The sequence below is a fragment of the Brachypodium distachyon genome, chromosome 1 (genome assembly GCF_000005505.3).
Source record: "Brachypodium distachyon strain Bd21 chromosome 1, Brachypodium_distachyon_v3.0, whole genome shotgun sequence".
Classification (NCBI taxonomy): domain Eukaryota; kingdom Viridiplantae; phylum Streptophyta; class Magnoliopsida; order Poales; family Poaceae; genus Brachypodium; species Brachypodium distachyon.
Window position 1 is genome coordinate 49463636 of NC_016131.3, and position 18897 is coordinate 49482532.

Sequence of the window (18897 nt, forward strand, 5' to 3'; positions counted from 1 at the left end):
CAAACTAATTTTGAACATGTTAGCATGTTGTAAAATGTTTAAATGTTACTCTCTGCCCATTAGGATCAGAGGGAAAATTATTTTGTAAATAATCTTGCCACACCAAATTAATCTTGCTCCATGCCTTATAAAATGATCAATTAAGCTTTTATTAAATCTCACCTTTGTTTCTTACAAAGTAATTACTTCCTTATTAGTTTATACTCTGTTCAAACCTTTTGTAAAGTTCACTTTGATCAACTCCCAAATATTTTTACTATGCACTAGTTGCTTTATTGGTTGCATTAGGAATATTATTTGTATCTCTATGCTAGCTACAAAACCCAGGTAGTATAGTTTTACCCTTGCCATTACCTTGCTACCAATTTGCCATCGATTGTAGTTGAATGCTAAGCTATGGTAGTATCGTGGGGGAAATTACTACATTATGATAATGTTATGTTTATGGAAAGTGAGATGTTTTATTAGAGTAAGGCAAAACAATTAATTCAATGAATCATCCTGGATGGACGGCTTTGAGGTTCTAGATGTTATGCGACGTCAGGTTCATTTTTATGAGACCATTTCTATGAGTCGTCTCTCCGTGGATTCGGAAGCGCCTGCGTCGCAAATGTGGAATGCCACCTGGGGTAACCGAGACTGGACTAGTTTCCTGTTTAGTAGCTTCTAGTAAAACCACATGCTAAATGGGCTCTGGCGGGATTGAGTAAGTTGTTTGAACCCAGGTCCGGAGAATTGTACTGAGCTAGCCTGTGTGGAGGGAGCGTGATTCTTCTGTGGTCTGGGGAATGACTTCTGAAAGTCTTGTAATCGATGCCGTTGCTACTCTACCCAGAGGGCAGCAAGGGATTAACACGTCGATTTCTTGTGGGAAAAGTGTACAACCTCTCGATAGTGTCAAACTAAGTACTTAGCCATGTCCCCGGTCATGGACAATTATGAGCAACTGGATAGTGGGGCTGTAAGGAAAGTCTCACTCACTCTAATTTCTTAAATTAAAATGAATGGTTTGAACTTGAGTTTAGTAGCATTGATGTGTCTACTCAATGTCCTTAGTTTAATAGGACCATGGGTGTGTCTACCCCATGTCCAATAGTGACAAAACTATTTTGTTTACAATGATAGGATGAAACAAAGATGCTTTTATGCAAATAGCCTGAACTCCACCTTGCCAGATTATGCATGTACTTGGTAGGTTCTGATATAACTACTAGTGATCTTGCCAATACATTCAATGTATTAACCCTAGTGGCTGCATCGTTTAATGATGCAGGAAGCTCTGACGAAGAGTGAGGGTACGTTTTTGCCTTGGGGTTACAGGCCTACATTCCAACATGCTCTCACCGTGGTGTTGATGTAGCCCTTGTATCTTTCGCTTTCCGCTGTTGAACAATTGTTTTAATTCGAGCTAACCCAAGTGGTTATGTCTGCTTGTAAGTATGCTTAAATTCTGGATATTGTGTTGTAATACTTGAGACCTTTGTTCTATAATATTACATCTTGAAACTATGTGTGCTAGTAAGTCGATACAGGAACTAGCACTAAAAGCACAGAGATCGAACCCTTGTACGGGGGCGGTCGCTTCAGCAAGCCAGGCCAGTAATCGAGTTGTTCTCCTGGGCCTCGTTGCCCGCCCATCCGTCTTGTGGTCTTGGGCCTTGTCAGTAGTTGGTGAAGTAGGTGTGCTGACATCCCATCTCAAGAAAGGACTCCCCCAAGGACCCCTCGATGGGATCTGGCAGCAGGCTTCCACACACGTGGAGCGGTCTGCAAGATTCACCCGCCCCAGATGCTCCCGCTGGCCGCCTAGCCTGTGCACGACCCCACCTCCCCCGACAATGAGGGAACTGAGGAGCCAGCGGGGCGGAGGAGGAAGGGCCACAAGATTGTTCAGGTCTGAACCCTCCACCGATTCCTTGCTTTCTAGGTCATTTTCTCATGCTATAGCAGTGAAGGGTTAGGGTTCTATATTGGGTTATTTTGGTAGATAAATTGGGTTGTTTCCCATACGAATACTTTTATTCATTCATGACCAGCAAACTGAAGTTGAAAGTTTAGAACAACATGTTCGGCATTCAGTGGAAGATAAGTGTGAATTTTTCTGAAGTCAACAACACTGAATATTTATAAGCTTTTAACCACTGTACTTTTGAACACTGTATAAACAAGGAGTGGCCCGAGGAGTTCATCAGGAAGTTCCGCGACACGGAGCTCGACTTCCTGCGGATGCGCACCCGCCTCAAGGCCTGCAGGCTCAGTCCCGCTGAGAGCCACGACGATGCCCAACTCCTCTTCGCCATCTGCAGCTCCGGGTCGGTAGAAGCTTTTCAGATACTTTTGTTATTCTTTGGCTCTTGGTGATGGATTAACATTGATTGATTTGTTAATGTTTTTGTGATTGCAGCACTAAAGAATTGCACCCGCGCATCAAGAAGATTTTGGCAAGGCTACGGCTGACCCAGATGGTGACCGGCGTGTTCCTCAAGACCGCCGAGGTGAATTTGAAGATGCTTGCTTCTGTTGTACCCTTTGTGACATATAGGTAATAACTGAATAAAGACATTCTTATATGTTGTGTTGCTCGAATAAATACTTTTTTGTTTGTTAGTTTGTAGCTAGCAACTACTATGTTGTCTTCATTCTTACTCTTTCTGTCCCATATTAAGTGACTCAAGTTTGCCCAAATATGGATGTATCTATGCCTAAAAAGCGTCTAGATACATGTAATAGAAAGTCACTTAATATGGGACGGAGGGAGTATTTGTTATCAAAGATATTTGATTTGCACAATCAGATCCAAGCTAATTACATGCCAAAGTGCAAACGAAGTTCTATATGAATGTATTCAATCTGAATACTTATCTGATGTTGCTGGTTGTTTGCCTTCTATGGTGCTGGTGGAGTGAAAAGAAATCACCATGAACGACCAACAATTGTTGATGAGCTACAGTATAATACCAAGCACTTGGTTACTGAATGGGAGTAGTCGTTTGCAAGGAAAGCCGATGAGTTTAGGCCTCCGCATCTGCATATGCAGAGGAGAAGATGGAGCTGCAGTCTTTGCGCTTTCAATATCTATGCCATCTGCTGCTGATGAATTACATGCAGAAAGTTTGCGATGCTACAGAGAATCAAATTTGCAGGTCAGTTTGGGTTAAGCCATGTGATTTTTCCAACTGACTGCACCACTCTGGTTCCAGGCTTTGCAAACTGACAATTTTGACTTGGCTCCTGTAGGCTTTTCCATGAAACAAGGTATTTTCTTAGCTTAGCAAATTTTTGTTTTCGCATGGAGTGCTGTCCTCGGTCTTGGTCTGATGCAAGTATCTAAAATAACATGATATTTGAAGGAGGCATACATACCTGAAGATGATATTTTTGGAAGATCCAAGGAGGCTCTATGCACCAGTTATATCACATTGTGGAAAGAAAAATCTTCAGGTATCCTCCATTAATTCTTGGCCTAGAATGCAAAAAACTACTTGTGGGGCCTGAGATATAACATTGTTGGAGAGTAACGCTAAATAAAACTTTCGATGTACCATCATAGTGCTTCAAAAAGGTTTCGATGTACCTCAACCTGCTCCTTGAGAGGGTCCACACCCGGACCTCTTGCTCCCCGTCTGCAGGGACGTTGAGCCGACGCACCCTCAACTGCCCGCCTCCAACCTCCCCTCGTGGAGTAGTTTACCTTGGGAAAAGCTAGAGGTATATCCTTATTGTGGATACAAGATATTAATTTTTCCATGAGTGAAGACTGATTTTGTAAAGGATGATGGGCATTCTTATACAAAGGTAATCTTACATGAATGATAAAACTATTTACAAACTGAGTGGAGGTTCTCTAGAAACATCTGCAAAATGATAAAATTAATTACTATAGTTTATCACACCTTTTGTTTCAATTGTTTTGAGGTAGCATATGTCTCAGCGACCAAAATTATTCCATGTCTTTGTTCTTTTATATCTAAGCTTCAAGCTCAAAGTTTTACACCTAATGTTGCAGTACTTCCCATCCCAAGCCTGGCCTTCTAATTAATACTTAGACTGAGTCTCCCACAATTCTAACATAGGCATTTGATTGTAGATTGATCAGCAAATGACACTTTCAGGTTTCAAACTTCAGAGAGATGGTTATGGTTCTAAAAGGCAAATTCTTTTTGTACAGAGCTGCATAACTGAACATATTTTACCACTTTCATTTCTTAGAGACCATCTTAAGCACTTAAACAAACTGCAACTTGCATGAACATAGTGTAGCATTAGTTTTGAAGTAGTTATATGACTTAAGAAATAAGTGAAGTTATATAGTGTTTCTTCTTATAGGAATTACTTAGTGGATTGGTCATGCTAAGAAATTTTGTTTTGCACTTGATCTGTTATGCGGTTATGTACATGTAGTGATTTAACATAGGCCATTTGAGTCATTTCTAGCCAGCCTTTTTGATTAAAAATAATAATAATCTAAGGTTCTGCTTGTTAGTTACAAACCTGACTTTATTCGTAGCCCTCCACTGTAGTACTAAATGTATATGTGTTTAGTTATACTTTTCTTTCCCTTGTAATTTTAGTGGAAACAAATATTCAACAGCTTTTAATTAATACTTCTGACATGTGTTTCCTTTTGCTGCTATGACATATCAGTTTTCTGACTGTAACATCACATTTTTCAAAACCCTTCATATGCATTGCATTTCATAAGCATCATGTCACCTTTGCATTTAATCACATTTAAAACCCTAAAGTTTTACTCAGAAAAACCCATTAACAAAAGTACTTTTATTTGAATCTGGCTTTCTTCTTGCTTTTGGTTAATTGCATTTTAACTCATGAGGGTGTTAGCATAAAAAGAGGTTTAATGCATTTATAAAGCTACCCCATATCTTGGCATTTGAATTTGATTTGAATCACAAATTATTTTTAATACCTAGAAAGCCCTAAAGGCTAGTTTATAGGCAAAAGTATTTTTTAAAATATTGTATTTTGAGGAAATTCTTGTCCCAAAAGTTGAATCATATGAAAATATGATTTTACAAATTTTGATGCAATTTCTTTGGTTTAAATTGGAGCTTTGAATCAAAATTGGTATTAAAAAACAGAAGAAAAGGAAAAAAAAGAAAAGAAGAAAAAAAAAGAAACAGCGGCCGGCCCGGCCAAATGGGCCGAACCGGCCCACTCACCTGCGCCCGACCGAGCCGGCCCAGCCCCCTCACGCGCTGCCCATGCCGCTGACAGGTGGACCCCACTGTCAGGCCGCCGTCTTCGTCTCCAACTGTCTCCTCTTTTCCCGGCCACGACCGCGTCCAAACTGGCCACGACTCCTCCTGATTTCTCCGGCCACGCAGCCCCACCTTCGAATTGGAGCGCGTCACCCCGAAGCCCACAACCTCCACTCTCTTTTCCCCCTCCTCTCTCGCCCGTTTTCGCTCTCGTTTCGCCGAAATTTCTCGCTGGAAAAAGCTTCTATCGTCGCCTTCACGAGCTCGCCGGCGACGACCCGGTGAGCCCCTCGCGCCGCCGCTTGCTTCTTCCTCCCCCTCTCTCTCAGGCGCATCCTTTAACGCGTTTGGTTTTCGTTTTGGAGCACCGCAGCCTCTCGCCGTCGTCCGCCCGAAGCTCCGCCGCCGGCTGCCTCGTTCCCATCGTCCTAGGCGTCACTCCAGTCACCCCCGAGCTTCGCCGCCGCCGTCTTCGTCTCCGTCTCGCCAAGCCGCACGACCCCGTCGTCTCCCCGAGCCCACAGGCACACCGGAACCGCCGCGCCGCCGTCTTCCTGAGCCGCCGACGACCACTAGAACCCTAGCGCTGTCGCCGGTAAGCCCAAGCTCCCCTGTCCGTTGATTCTTGTTTGGACAGCTGAGATTAGATCATTAACCCGAACCGGTACCGACCAGTAGGATAGCGCCACGTGTCGCCATTAAAATTAAAACTTAATTCCCAGCCGAATTAAAATGGGAATCTTGCAGAAACACCCCTGGATATTCAAATCATCATATCTTTTAAACCGTTTGACCAAATTTGAAGTTCTATACCTTTCTGGAATCCTCACAACATATAGAATCTTTTGGCGTGGTTTATTTGGACTTTGAAAAACTTTAACAGAAGCAAATATCAGAATACTTAATTAGGGTTTGAAATTCATATGAATTATTTCAAAATAGTTTTGAACATGATAGCATGTTGAAAAATGTTTTGAGTATACTCCCTGTCCATTAGGACCAGAAGGGAAATTATTTTGTAAATAATATTGCCACACAAATTTAGTCTTGCTTCATGCTTTACAAAAGTCAAATAAGCCTTTAATTAAAGCTCATCTTTGTTTCATACAAAGTAATTACCCCTTTATTAATTTATAATCTGTCCAAACCTTTTGTGAAGCTCTTTAAAACAGAAGCTAAACATGTTAAGTTTAAAACCAACCTTAGTGTGCATCTTCATGACTATTGCATCATGGCATGTTTTTGTATTGAATAGCATGTTTATGTGTGTGTGTATTCTTTTATTTTAGACTGTGTGGATTGTGAACCTTGTTGTTGCGAAGAGTGCGAGAACTACCACAATCTTGGACAAGGCAAGTTCACTTTGATCATCTTCCAAATATTTTTACTATGCACTAGTTGTTTTATAAGTTGCATTAGGAATATTACTTGTACCTCTATGCTAGCTATAAATCTCAGGTAGTATAGTTTTACGCTTGCCATTACCTTCCTACCAATTTGCCATCGTTTGCAGTTGAATACTAAGCTATGGTAGTATCGTGGGGGAAATTACTACATTATGATATTGTTATGTCTATGGAGAAATGAGATGTTTTATTAGAGTAAGGCAAAACAATTAATTTAATGAACCATCCTGGGTGGGCGGCTTTGAGGATTTTGATGTTATGCGGCGTCAGGTCCATTTCTATGGATCCATTTCTATGAGTCGTCTCTCCGTGTCTATGGGAGCGCCTGCGTCGCAAATGTGGAATGCCACCTGGGGTAACCAAGACTGGACTAGTTTCCTGTTTAGTAGCTTCCAGTACAACCACACTGCTAAATGGGCTCTGGCGAGAATAGAGTATGTTGTATGAACCTAGACCCGAGGAATTGTACTGAGGTAGCCTGTGTAGGGGGAGCGTGATTCTCTCGTGGTTTAAGGAATTACCTCTGAAAATCTCGTAATCGACGCCATTGCTACTCTACCCTGAGGACAGCAAGGGATTAACCCGTCGGTTTCTTGTGACGAGTGTGTACAAACTCTCGAGCGTGTCAAAACTAAGTACTTAGCCGTATCCCCGATTATGGACAATTGTGAGCAACTAGATAGTGGAGCTGTAAGGAAAGTCTCACTCACTCTGATTTCTTAATAAAATGAATGGTTTGAACTTGGGTTAGGAGCATTGATGTGTCTACTCAATGTCCTTAGTTTAATAAGACCATGGGTGTGTCTACCCCATGTCCAATAGTGACAAAATTATTTGATTAAAATGATAGGATTAAACAATTAAGCTTTTATGCAAATAGCCTGAACCCCACCTTGCCAGATTATGCATATACTTGGTAGGTTCTGATATAACTCCTAGTGATCTTGCCAATACATTCAGTGTATTGACCCTACTGGCTGCATCGTTTAATGATGCAGGAAGCTCCGACGAAGAGTAAGCGTACGTTCTGGTCTTTGGGTTACGGGCCTACATTCCAGCACACTCTCACCGTGGTGTTGATGTAGCCCTTGTATTTTTTGTTTTCCGCTGTTGAACAATTGTTTTAATTCTAGCTAACACATGGGGTTATGCGAGTTTGTAAGTACTCTTAATTTCTGGATGATGCGTTGTAATACTTGAGACCTTTGTTCTATGATATTACGTCTTGAAACTGTGTGTGCTAGTGAGTCGATCCAGGAACTAGCACTAAAAGCACAGAGATCGAACCCGTGTACGGGGACGGTCGCTTCACCGACTTGAGATTAATTCCTCTGGTCTGGAAAGATATGGGAGAGGATAATATTATGGACCTAGCAAAGTAACACACAGAGAAAAGGAAACAACCTGTGTTGTACGGTATTATCTCTGTTCTAACTTTTGGTCGAATCAACTAAAAAGGCAATGAAGGGCCATGTCCCCAAAAATCCAAAAATGTCAGGAGCATGTAAGATTAGGATGATATTTTTCATTTTAGCATGGCCAATGTTTTGCATTGGAGCTGAAATTTTATTGCTACTAATTAGCATGTGCTATATTATACTCCACCCATCTCTAAATACTTGTCGTTGTTTTAGTGCAAACTCTGTAACTTCAGAAGTGATGCTGAAATGTTTGAATAGAATTCTTTGGAAAAGGATACATGTTATATGTTTTTACCAAATTATTAGGAGTTTAGGATGAGTTGTACGCAGTGAAGCATGTGAGTTTGTCGATCCGTAGCAACGCAGGGGCTTCCACTAGTGTAGATTTATCAGTCTCCCAGATTCTGACCAACTTTTGTCACCCCTCGCACGGACTTGTTCCATCTCCTCTTCACAACAACTCAGTGGGCTAGGCCAAGAATTAACAGCCCAACCCACTCAAACTGCAAAGCCAGCTCGGCCCATACGCCAACTGCTACACCTGCACCGACAGCACTACTCCACTACTGAGCAGTGGGCAGCCCTAAAAAAAACAGTGGGCAGCTGGGCCCATACGCCAGTGGACTCCATTTCCAACATGCTCACGTGTACTGTAATGTAAACCCCAGCAAAGTTCCAATTCGGGATGCCCTGCAGCTTTCAGCAAAGACGTCGATCTCCAGTGTAAATTTTGGTTATGTGGACGAAACCATTGATAATCCATTCCAACTCTGGCCGAAATATTTCTATTAGTACCGAAATTCAAAATAAAATATTGTAACCCGTGAGTTAGAGAAGCAAACGAAAACACGCACACACCAGTTGTCTCTATTCTTCAAGATCCACGAGTTAGGATTTTATAGTTAAAGCAACCGACGTCGGGAGCATGCTCAATGCAAGGTGTTTAGGAAGGTGCTTGCACAAAAAAAACGGATTTGGTCTAAGCACTGGTGCTTGTGGGTGCATGTTCAATGCAAGGTGCTTAGGGAGGTGCTTGCACAAAAAAAATGGATTTTGTCTAAGCACTGGTGCTTGTGGGTGCTTGTGTTCTATAGGACAGGTGCTTAATTATGCACCTCTAGTATAGAAATAAACACGGGTGCTTGAAAATAAACCGACTTAATTTTGTAGCACTATCTTAAGCACCTTGCATTGAACATGCTTGGTAGGTCCATGCTAACTATGAAGTATCTTGTTATTCCCATTTGTGCCTTTTTCTCCTCTTGTCAATTCCGTAACAAAATATACGGGAACTATGCTAGTTTTAGAACGAGCACTAACTATGATAGCTTCAGAATAATGTTCTAATAAAACAAACTCCAATTCATAAGATAAATGGAACTCAAATTTAGATTTATGTCGGCAGTTGTTTAGTTTGAAATCAAAGAATTAGTAGAAGTTTTCCTATTAAGCTTTGCTTAACTGGACGATTTTTTCGGTCCTCTTAGGAAAAGTTTTGAAAGCTCTAAAAAAATCAAGTTGATGCAATCTAGGTATAGCAGTAGCTACGTTTTAGTATAGTCTTGGTATATGACATTTCGGTTTGATGTCGGGGAAAGATTAGGTTAGGGAACTCCGTAGCTCTGATATGTGGGTGACGTCGGACCAACATGCTGTTCCGTTCTTGTACATCTATTGCCTTTAAAGTTGAATCGATCCCTAAAACAACGCTGATTAACATAGAATTAATTGAAGGGACACTTGCGTCACCACAAGTAGCAAGAACGTCCCTTTGACGTTGTTGCTTCATTAGTTTTAGTACACATGGGTTTTCAAATAGAAGTATGACAAATGGTTTATTCGACCAAGTTCATACATATATCATGGCTAACGGCTACATTCAAGTTCAGTTCAGTAAAAACTCTAGAGCTCTCAGCCCATGGCCTGTATGTATTGTGAGCTTTACAACAAATCAACAAAGGCGTTGAATAACTTCACCGGAGAATCATGTCATTCCCAGCCACGGGCTCGGTCACAGACGAGAACCGTGCGCGCCGGCGAACCCCAGGCTCGCCGCCGTCACCGGCTTGAGCAAGCTCTCGGGGCCGGCTTCGATCACCTCCACCAGCCGTGGCCACAGCCTGGTACCGCCGACGAACCACGACCCGTCCCCGCCCGGGCACGGCACCACCGTGACCGCCGCCGACCCCAGCCGGCCGTGCCGCACCCACGGCAGCACCAGCCTCGGCTTCCCCAGCCCGCCGCCGAGGTCCCCGTCGATGGCGAAGGGCAGCAGGCCAGAGATCACAAGCGTGGGGCTCCCGAGGCCGAGGTTCACCGCCTCCGTCCACTTCCCGCCGTCCTTGTACGCCGCCTTCTTCTCCTCCACCCAGTCCACCAGCTCCTGGAACCTCTCCTTCCTCATCACCCCGGCAATGGCCCCGCGCACCGTGGCCGCCACCTCGTGCAGCGGCGTGGCGAGCAGCTCCCCCACGCTCGCCTCCTGGGAGGTGTACGTCACCACGTTCCCCACGTACCGGTCCAGGGCGCCGCCTTCTTCCTCGCCAACGCCGCCGACGCACTTCCGGCCGTCCACGATCCACGCCATGCGGCAGCTGGGGTCGGACTCTCCCACGGCGCGCGCCAGGAGCTTCCACACGTGCGCGCACAGCGCCACGAAGCGCGAGGTCCGGCGGCCGCCTGCCGATGCCGATGCGGCGTTCTGGAGCGCGGCGAGGTCGGCGGCGTCGATGCGGTACAGGCGGCGGCGGATAGCCAAGGTCAGGAGGGGATTGATCATGGTGGCCGGCGTGAACCTCGCGAACTCGGCGTCCAACGACGGGCTGTACCGCGGCGGTGACCGCGGGCTCAACAAACACCGGTCGAGCCGGGGCGGGCCGCCGGAGAGCCCGCCGCCGCCGCCCGTGCGGACCATCTCCGCGAAGCAATTGAGGAGCAGAACAAACGCCCTGCCATCGGCGAGGAGGTGGTTCGTCGCAACCGTCAGCGCGAACCCGCCGCAGGCAAAGCGGACGAGCTGCAGCGACAAGGGGAGGCTCCCATCGAAGGGGATCTGGATGAGTCCAAGCGACGCATCAATTTCGGCGAAGTCGAGGTCCGCGAGGGGGGTCGCGGCGTCGGCGACGACGAGCTCAGCGCCGGCGTTGGAACAGGCGACAAGGGGGACATTGGTGTCCGGGTCGCGCACGACGCGGCCGGCGAAGGGGAAGAAGGCGGAGAGGAAGCCCGGGAGGGCCGCGCGGACGGCGGAGAGCACGGCGGGGAGGCCCGACGGCGCGGGTGGGTAGAGGCAGATGAGGTAGATAGGGAAGGGGCCGAGGACGAGGTCGAGGTTGGAGACGGCGTGGATGGACGGGAAGCCCGGCGGCGGGGCCGAGGCCTGGATTAGAGTCCGGGAGGCGATCTGCAGGGAGAAGTGGTTCGGCGGCATTTCGCCGAGCAGGTTGAGCGCGCGTGGGTGGGCGGGGGTGGTTGGTGGAGGGAGCTCGCCTGGGTGGGGACTTTGGGTTCAACGCTCACCCTTTCTCTGTGATCCCCCAATGCAATCAACGAAACAGAGACTGGTTTGATTACTAAACTAGAAAAATTAGGAACGGCCACGTCACACGTGATCCCAGTGCAATCGACGAGCAGAGAGCAGTTTGGCATTCAGTTTGACCATGATACTAACTAGTTTTTAAAAAAAATTGTCATATTTATTCGTTTGGCAGAACCAATTTTAGATATGTTTTGTTGCGTATTTTTTATAGTAGGGTATAAAATAAATTAAATTCAGCGCAACACAGTTCAATAGTCAGGAACCGACTCTTGAATTATTCAAAATACCATCTACCACTAAAAGATTTGGTTGCAGATGAAAAATTTGAACTAAGATATATGTAAATGGGAGGTTATTATGTGAATTTGCAGGCTTGTGTGGAGAAAAGAGTAATTTTTTCAGCCTACGCAAAAATTATGGTTAAAATATAATTATTCGAATGTTTTTTCATATGACCAAAATTTATCAAATTTATACGCTGCACACATCGAAGTACACACTACATATATGCACTCTTTTTTTAGATGATCAGGGTTAGCTCCCCGGCTCCATTAACTGAAACCAAATGTCGCTTTTACAAGCAGTGTCAAATCAGGAATGAACGAAGGAGAGGGCTAACTTATGGCATACCAAAATATGCTAGACCACATTGAAAATTTCATACTTCCTCCGTCTAACAAATGATGTCTCAACTTTGATTAAATTTGAATGTATTTATACAACAAGTCATGTCTAGATACATCCAAATTTTGACAAACTTGAGACATTTTTGTTGGATGGAGGGAATACATAATCAACAGCCCAAAATTTCACTAGACGACAATGAAATTCAAACTATGCCCAATTGGTCGACATCTCTTAGCTTCATCTCTAATATTACGATCATAATCTTCTATTCACTTTCGAAGCCGCCTAGGATCACCAACAAAATCATTCATATCAAGCTCATTGTGTGCTCTTTTATGCTATGTACTGCTACACTTACACTGGAGCTATCTAATTTCGGCACGCCCCTAATTTGGCCCCAAACAACCTTAACTTAGCATCGCCTTTCCCGCCATCTATTTATCTCTCTGCTCCCAGCCGACGATCCATTTCCATCCACAAAGACAAAACCCAGACCTACCATTCCTTCCTTCCATCGCCTCCTCCAAAGAAAAAAGACACCACAATCCACGGGGCGCCCGCGCTGGCCATCGCCGTTCCCACACGAACGGCGACGGTCTCGCCGGAAGCCGGTGCTCCGACCTCGAGGCCTCCGAGCTCCCCGGGGCCGCGCAATTTAGGTGATCCGATCCGACGGCCGGCCACCAATTTGGGGACGATATATCTAGCTAGGGGAGCTCCGGGAGAGAGCTAGCATGGCGTTGGGTCTCCGGGAAGGCGGCGTCGGCAGCAGCGAGCTCGAGGACGCCAGGGCGTCGTCGTCGTCGTGCTACGGCGTGTCGGCGTCCTTCGCCTACGACGGCGGGCCGCCGACGCCGATACAGATGGACCGGCACCCCGTGGTGCTGGGACCCTTGGAGGGCCAGGACGACGGCCGGATCCCGGCGTCGGTGTTCGAGCGGGACGTGTCGGAGCCCGGCAAGGACTGGAGCATGATGTCCACCGAGTCCGTCTTCGGGCTGCAGGTGGCGCCCTCCTGCGACTTCACCGGCTACTTCCTCGCCCACCCGGAGCTCATGGACATCGCCACGCCGCCCCGCGACAGCAGCTCCGTCGTCGTCGACGACGATGCCACAGCCGCCGTCTCGCGCACCGCCTCCATCGCCGTGCCGCCGCCTTTCGAGAGCATCCCGGAGCACGGCAGCAGGGCCACCACGCCGCACGGCAACACCACCATGCAGAGCTACTCCTTCGCCTTCCCAAAGTACGCCTTGATTCTTCTTCGATTGCACCTGCTCTTGCTTCGGCATGCCCGTTTGTTCATTCGTCTGTAATTCTCATCTCATGAACAACGATTGCAGTTTGATAGAGGATAAGAGTTACAGTACCAAGGTTCACGAGCAGACACCATCACCGGCGACAGCGAAAGCACCGTCAATGAGGGAGGCGGCGGAAGCGCCACCGGAGGAGGAGGAGACAAGCAACAAGCCGGAGCCGGAGCTGGCGAAAGAAGAAGCAAAGGGCGGTTGGCTCTCATGGATGCCCTGCTGCTCTTGATAACATGGATCACCAGCGGCAGCCAGCCGGCAGGTCATCGGCGACAAGGGCTACAGGCACGAAAATACAAAAATTAAGGACCGAAACCCAAAAACACAGTAAAAAAAAGACAGTTGTTTGCTTTTGCTGTCATGCACTAGATTGCATTAATTACTCTTGGTCCTAAAATGAATTTCAGATTTCGTGTATGCTGCATTTGTATTTCTGCGAGTTATCCATTGGCCATTTCCGAGAGTCAGAGAGTGAATAACCAGACAAAGAAATTGCAGTGCATGCCATTTCTGTATGCAAAAGGAACCCCTTCGAAGAATTCGGAAATCGCCAAAAACGCTATCAGATTCACAACACCGAGAAAATACAAAGCATATAGCTCAACCTTGGATTGTTCTGAAAAATAACAGAACTGCAGTTTGACTGTAATGATTCAAATCAAAGGAGCTACCCGAGTACATCTTCATGTTCAATGCCATCCCAAGCTCAGCCACAGCAGTAAAAGGATTATCTGCTCGACCACTTACAACATGCAGAACAAACTTTTATGAATACATACCGTTTAGCTAGGAGGCCTAACTACTGGCTGGAGACCGGCACACTATCCTCATTCTGCACAGCTTCAGCAACCAGGGTTTTCTTAACAACTTGCTTGGGGATATCAAGGTCATCTTGCATGCAGCGTTGCAAGGGATGCGATAGAAGAATGCACGTCTGACGGAACAGGACCCGAGCAAGCCCTTGCCCAGTCTCAAGAATGTAGCCCTCATACTGGCTGACATGCTCAAGGGCATCAACCAGCACATCATATACCCTTTGTGGACAGTTATCAGCAGTAGGCTTGTCATGGAGATAGACTATGTCCATGGTGAAGTTCTTTTGCTTTATGGGCCACTGATGATGAGGCTTGGTTGAGGACCGGCAGTAGATGAGTACCTGGAATAATCAGTTGGAAGTCAAGACCACCGAACGTTATAATCAGAAGTACCCTCCAATGCATCCACACAGTAATCACTATATCAAACACATTAAACTGCTAGGACTTTCCAGTTCAGAATTGTACTTGCACATGCATATCATGAACCCACTATGTTGCCAAAATACCATCATATAGCTGTAAACCCTTCAAAAACTTTGAGGGGAAAATGCATTCAACCAAGGAAATCTAGAACTGAAACAACCAATGTGTCTGTGCAATGTGCCCATGGGATGCAGGGACAATGCGGCAAGCCTAAAAGTTGGAATTCAATCCCTTGGGGCAATATGAATGATATCATAACATGCTCCGCCCAAAACAGGCAGATGGTAGGCTAGGTGGTCAAGAAATACAATGCAGGTGATCTCAAATGGTGCACAAGGCACTGGACACATTGATATACAAAAAGTATGATGAGTGTGGGCAGACAATAGAAAGACCTTCGACAATAGGTATAAGTGGGTATCCCACCTCTATGTGTACACAGGATAGTCCTATAATGGTTCTGTGTCAACCTGTTAACAATTTTGACTTGGGGCATGAGAACAAGTTTTGAGCCAGAACTACTCCTTAATAGGTGGCTAAGACTGATATTTTATACTATGCTAGGTCGTTAGATGACAAGTTATGAATTGTGCTGTGGATCAATTATGCCAATTCTGCATGGGATTTACATGCCTGGGTGCCCTTGCATGGGAAGTCGAAACACATTATTTCACAGCATTCTCTGGAAAACATTGCTCAATAGTTGCCAATAGCCAGCTACCCACATGCTTAGAAACAGTGTTCAACTCCTGCCCGGCAATGGGCTGCATTACTCACAACAAGGCAAAAATGCTACTACCTTTCTTTTAAAGGGGATCGCCCCGGCCTCTGCGAAAATGGTACTGCTAGCTGCTAGTAAAGAGCCAGGTGACAGTTTCAAGCTATAGTTATAACTTGCGATGAGCTTACCACTCTAAGTAGCCGGCCTTGCAGTTCTGCTCTTTTCCCTTCCTCATACGCTATCTTGAAGAGCTGGGTGAGATCAGCCATTGCATATCTCGTTTCAGTAGCAGCCAGGGATTGGATTATCTCAATTGCAGGAGCAGAATCACTGCTGAATTCTTTCTTCACCTTAAATTCAGAATAAACAAAATCAATCCCTCAGTTAATTATCACTCTGCAGAAGCAAGATATGAAAATAAGACAGCAAACTACAACCTTAAACTCAGAATAAACCAAATCAAATCCCTCGGTTGAGCAGGTAAAGGTTTATAAGTATTTAAGTCAAAATTTAACAAACTATCGAAACTTTACCGGGAAATACTCCTGTTCCAAACAGGCCCTGAGGGGAAAATTTGGGGGCTAGTACACATTTGTGATTCAATAGGGTTAATTTTGGGGGGGCAATACTCACTTTCTATTATACCTAAACGAGCAAAGAGATAAAGAGGGGCAAAATACCAAGGACACGGTGTCGCGGAGGGTCGCGAAGGCGAAGCGGTGGTCGGGGCACATGGTGAGCTTGCTGTGGACGAAGAGCATGAGCGCCTGCTTGACGGCGTCCATCCGCTTCACCGCCGGCCGCGGCCCCATCGTCAGCGCCGCAGCAGCAGGAGCAGCAGCACCAGTAGCGCCGGGGGGCCCGGGGCTGGCGGCGGGGGCGGGGGCGGCCTTCATCTCGGACAGCGCCTCGGCGTCGACGTCGACGCAGAAGAGTATGTCCTCCAGGGGGAGGCGGATCGGCGGCAGCGAGTACCGCGGCGAGGGCGGCGGCGCTGCGGCGGAGGACGGCGAGCCGCCGTGGCGCGGGGCGTGGTCCATCGGGGTGCCGGCCGGCAGGGACAGCGCGGCGGCGGCCGGCGGGGGGCGCTCTCTCTCTCTCTCTCAGGTGGTCGTCGCCGGGTTCGGGCTTGGAAATGGGGTTGGGGTCGCTCGGTCCGTTGCGCTTTGCTAATGAACTACTGAAGGAGTAAAACTGTAGAAGACAAGATATTGAAACCAAGACACTTTATTTACTGCAGTATCTACTGTGGGTATTAATAATTTAATTAATACTCACTCCCACCCTAAATTGTTGTCAAAATATTAATGTATCTAGACACTTTTTAAGAATAGATACATTCATATTTGGACAAATTTGAGACAATAATTTAGAATCGGAGGGAGTAATTATTATAGTAATTATACTAGATTCCGAGTATGTATAAATGTGGGTATTAATAATTACTCCTTACGACTTATTACATGTATCTATACATTTTTTTTAGAAACATAGTATAGACGCAAGCACTCATACACGAACGTACACTCGCCTCATGAACGCACGCCCTACCCATATGAGTACCTCCGATAGATTGGGCCGCCGGCAGATCATCTTGAGATTGATGAAGTCACCATAGGCTACGGATATGTCACTCCCCCCATGCCAAGTCTGGGACTTGAACCTGGGTGGGCTGGTTCCACCACAAGGAACCAACCACCTAAGTTAGACTCAGTTCGCAGACATATTTTAATATATAGATACATTCATATTTAGACAAATTTGAATCAGTTAATATGGACCGAGCGAGTTTAAAGGCATTGTACTTTCTGAAAAAACAAAGTCATTGTACCGATGTGCGGAATGCTCATCTCTGTATCGAAGAGTACACTCACAGTTGATGTATCACACAAACGGTATTCAGTATTCTCGTGTGGATAGTCACTGAACCCCTCGTGGATTTCATTTAGCAAAAATTCAATATACCAAGAGCAACATGTCATTCGAATATTCGTCGCAAAAATAAAACATGTCATTCGAATATTCGTCGCAAGAATAGAACATGTCATTCGAATATGTGAGCTAATGCTTTTTCCATGATAATGACAATGCATGACCTACTTCTTAGTGTTCCGGGCAATGGTTCCTACGCCTCTAAGCATTTCTTCGCTCACTGCTTCTCGATACGGTAATAGATATATCATTCCCATCTTTAACAAGGCATCGCCAAGAACAAACTATGTGAGCTAATTCCATCGGCAGAGAAGAATATAAATTTGATCCTCATTGTAAAATTGTTGTTTCTATTAAAGATACACAAGGTTTGCAGAAGAATGTATCACCAAAAATTAACACAAAATCACATTCCCCCTTTTGCATGCATGCTAATCCGTGCGAAAAAGATCGATCACTTCACCCATGCATGAGTTTGACAAATTCAAACTCCCAAAGATCAAAACGCAACCAAATGTTCCATGGATGCATTTCATGATCACCTATACACGACGCTCGTATAGATAGGATAGCTTTCTTCCTCGATCCCGGGCGGCGGAAGCGGAGGGCGTCAAGAATAGGGGGGCGGTTGCAAGACGGCAGGGGCCTCGGCGACGGTACGCTGTTGGACGGCGAAGGAGTTGGAGCGCGAGACCGGGCGGGAGTAGCTGGAGCGGCGGAAGGTGCCGGCGGCCATCTCGTCGTCGGCGGAATCTGAGGGGTCACCGTCGCCAGCGCTGCTGCCAGAGGCCTCCCCATCGCCCCTCTCGCCGGGGATCCGGCACTTCTCGCCGAGGATGATGGCCTTCTTCCATAGTGCGCCATCCTCGCCGCCGCCGGCGTCCTTGTCCCTGCGCTCCCGCTTGCTCAGCCGCATCTTGTCCGGGATATTGACGATGCTCTGCGCTTTGCTTTGTGCTTTGCTTAGGCTCATGGAGATGGACAGCTTCCGCCGCGACGCCGACACCGGCAGCGGCTTCGGTTGGATGGGCCCGTGCGTCGCCAGCTCCGGCGATAGGGTCACCACCTCCTCATCCTCATGTGCGTCGTCGTCGCCGCCGCCGCCTGGGGTCTCATCATGGACGGAGGCCTTTGCTGCGTCGTCAGGCTCTTGGCTGACCGCCTTGGGCTTGCGGCCGCAGGCAGAGCACATGGACGAGGTGAGCGCCACGGTGGCTGCGACGCACGCCACGAAGAAGTACAGCGAGACGGCGTCGTGGCCCAGGGAGAAGTGCTCGCCGTCCCGCCGCGGCGGCGGCGACCACCTTGCCATTAGGTCGCGGCCGAGCTAGCTCCTCCTCCTCCGCCTGAGAAGCTGCTCACCAGGGACCTTCCTTTCTCTCTTCCCGCGAGGTGTGGGGTTGGACGGCCGGTTTGGTCTCAGCTTGTGTGGTATCCGCTTTGCTTCTTAAATTGGACAGACTAACCTTGGGATAGAGGGAGAAA

The 18897-nt window shown here is 46.7% G+C and overlaps 5 protein-coding genes across 5 annotated transcripts; 2 read left to right on the forward strand and 3 right to left on the reverse strand.

Annotated features, from left to right (window-relative positions):
• The first annotated feature begins 505 nt into the window (after positions 1–505).
• On the forward strand, positions 506–2546 carry LOC106865680 (60S ribosomal protein L7-1-like). Its single transcript, XM_014896274.1, has 3 exons — positions 506–544; positions 2170–2312; positions 2405–2546. The coding sequence occupies exons 1-3, from the start codon at positions 506–508 to the stop codon at positions 2544–2546; spliced, it is 324 nt and encodes a 107-aa protein (XP_014751760.1).
• A 7308-nt stretch (positions 2547–9854) lies between these two features.
• LOC100842402 (rosmarinate synthase) lies at positions 9855–11598 on the reverse strand. Its single transcript, XM_014900871.2, has one exon. The coding sequence runs from the start codon at positions 11474–11476 to the stop codon at positions 10058–10060; it is 1419 nt and encodes a 472-aa protein (XP_014756357.1). The 5' UTR covers positions 11477–11598; the 3' UTR covers positions 9855–10057.
• Positions 11599–12508: 910 nt separating this feature from the next.
• Positions 12509–13948, forward strand: LOC100842708. The gene is made up of 2 exons (XM_010229785.3): positions 12509–13454; positions 13552–13948. The coding sequence occupies exons 1-2, from the start codon at positions 12946–12948 to the stop codon at positions 13745–13747; spliced, it is 705 nt and encodes a 234-aa protein (XP_010228087.1). The 5' UTR covers positions 12509–12945; the 3' UTR covers positions 13748–13948.
• A 151-nt stretch (positions 13949–14099) lies between these two features.
• On the reverse strand, positions 14100–16625 carry LOC100846437. The gene is made up of 3 exons (XM_003557136.4): positions 16161–16625; positions 15669–15830; positions 14100–14674 (listed from the first exon to the last, which is right to left on the reverse strand). The coding sequence occupies exons 1-3, from the start codon at positions 16518–16520 to the stop codon at positions 14318–14320; spliced, it is 879 nt and encodes a 292-aa protein (XP_003557184.1). The 5' UTR covers positions 16521–16625; the 3' UTR covers positions 14100–14317.
• A 1095-nt stretch (positions 16626–17720) lies between these two features.
• Positions 17721–18790, reverse strand: LOC100843317. The gene has a single exon (XM_003561128.4). It carries the CDS (start codon positions 18722–18724, stop codon positions 18023–18025), a length of 702 nt encoding a protein of 233 aa, XP_003561176.1. The 5' UTR covers positions 18725–18790; the 3' UTR covers positions 17721–18022.
• Between the last annotated feature and the right edge of the window lie 107 nt (positions 18791–18897).

Bases quoted from the DNA above. Each gene is read 5' to 3' on its own strand.
- LOC100846437 (XM_003557136.4), bottom strand. From the start codon at position 16,520: ATGGACCACGCCCCGCGCCACGGCGGCTCGCCGTCCTCCGCCGCAGCG. The intron at 15,831-16,160 runs GTATTTTGCCCC...TCTGAATTTAAG, and splicing joins TCCGCGACACCGTGTCCTTG to GTGAAGAAAGAATTCAGCAG. The intron at 14,675-15,668 runs GTAAGCTCATCG...TGATTATTCCAG, and splicing joins AAGGCCGGCTACTTAGAGTG to GTACTCATCTACTGCCGGTC.
- LOC100842708 (XM_010229785.3), top strand. From the start codon at position 12,946: ATGGCGTTGGGTCTCCGGGAAGGCGGCGTCGGCAGCAGCGAGCTCGAG. The intron at 13,455-13,551 runs GTACGCCTTGAT...CAACGATTGCAG, and splicing joins TACTCCTTCGCCTTCCCAAA to TTTGATAGAGGATAAGAGTT.
- LOC100843317 (XM_003561128.4), bottom strand. From the start codon at position 18,724: ATGGCAAGGTGGTCGCCGCCGCCGCGGCGGGACGGCGAGCACTTCTCC.
- LOC100842402 (XM_014900871.2), bottom strand. From the start codon at position 11,476: ATGCCGCCGAACCACTTCTCCCTGCAGATCGCCTCCCGGACTCTAATC.
- LOC106865680 (XM_014896274.1), top strand. From the start codon at position 506: ATGGACGGCTTTGAGGTTCTAGATGTTATGCGACGTCAG. The intron at 545-2,169 runs GTTCATTTTTAT...TGTATAAACAAG, and splicing joins TAGATGTTATGCGACGTCAG to GAGTGGCCCGAGGAGTTCAT. The intron at 2,313-2,404 runs GTCGGTAGAAGC...TTGTGATTGCAG, and splicing joins TTCGCCATCTGCAGCTCCGG to CACTAAAGAATTGCACCCGC.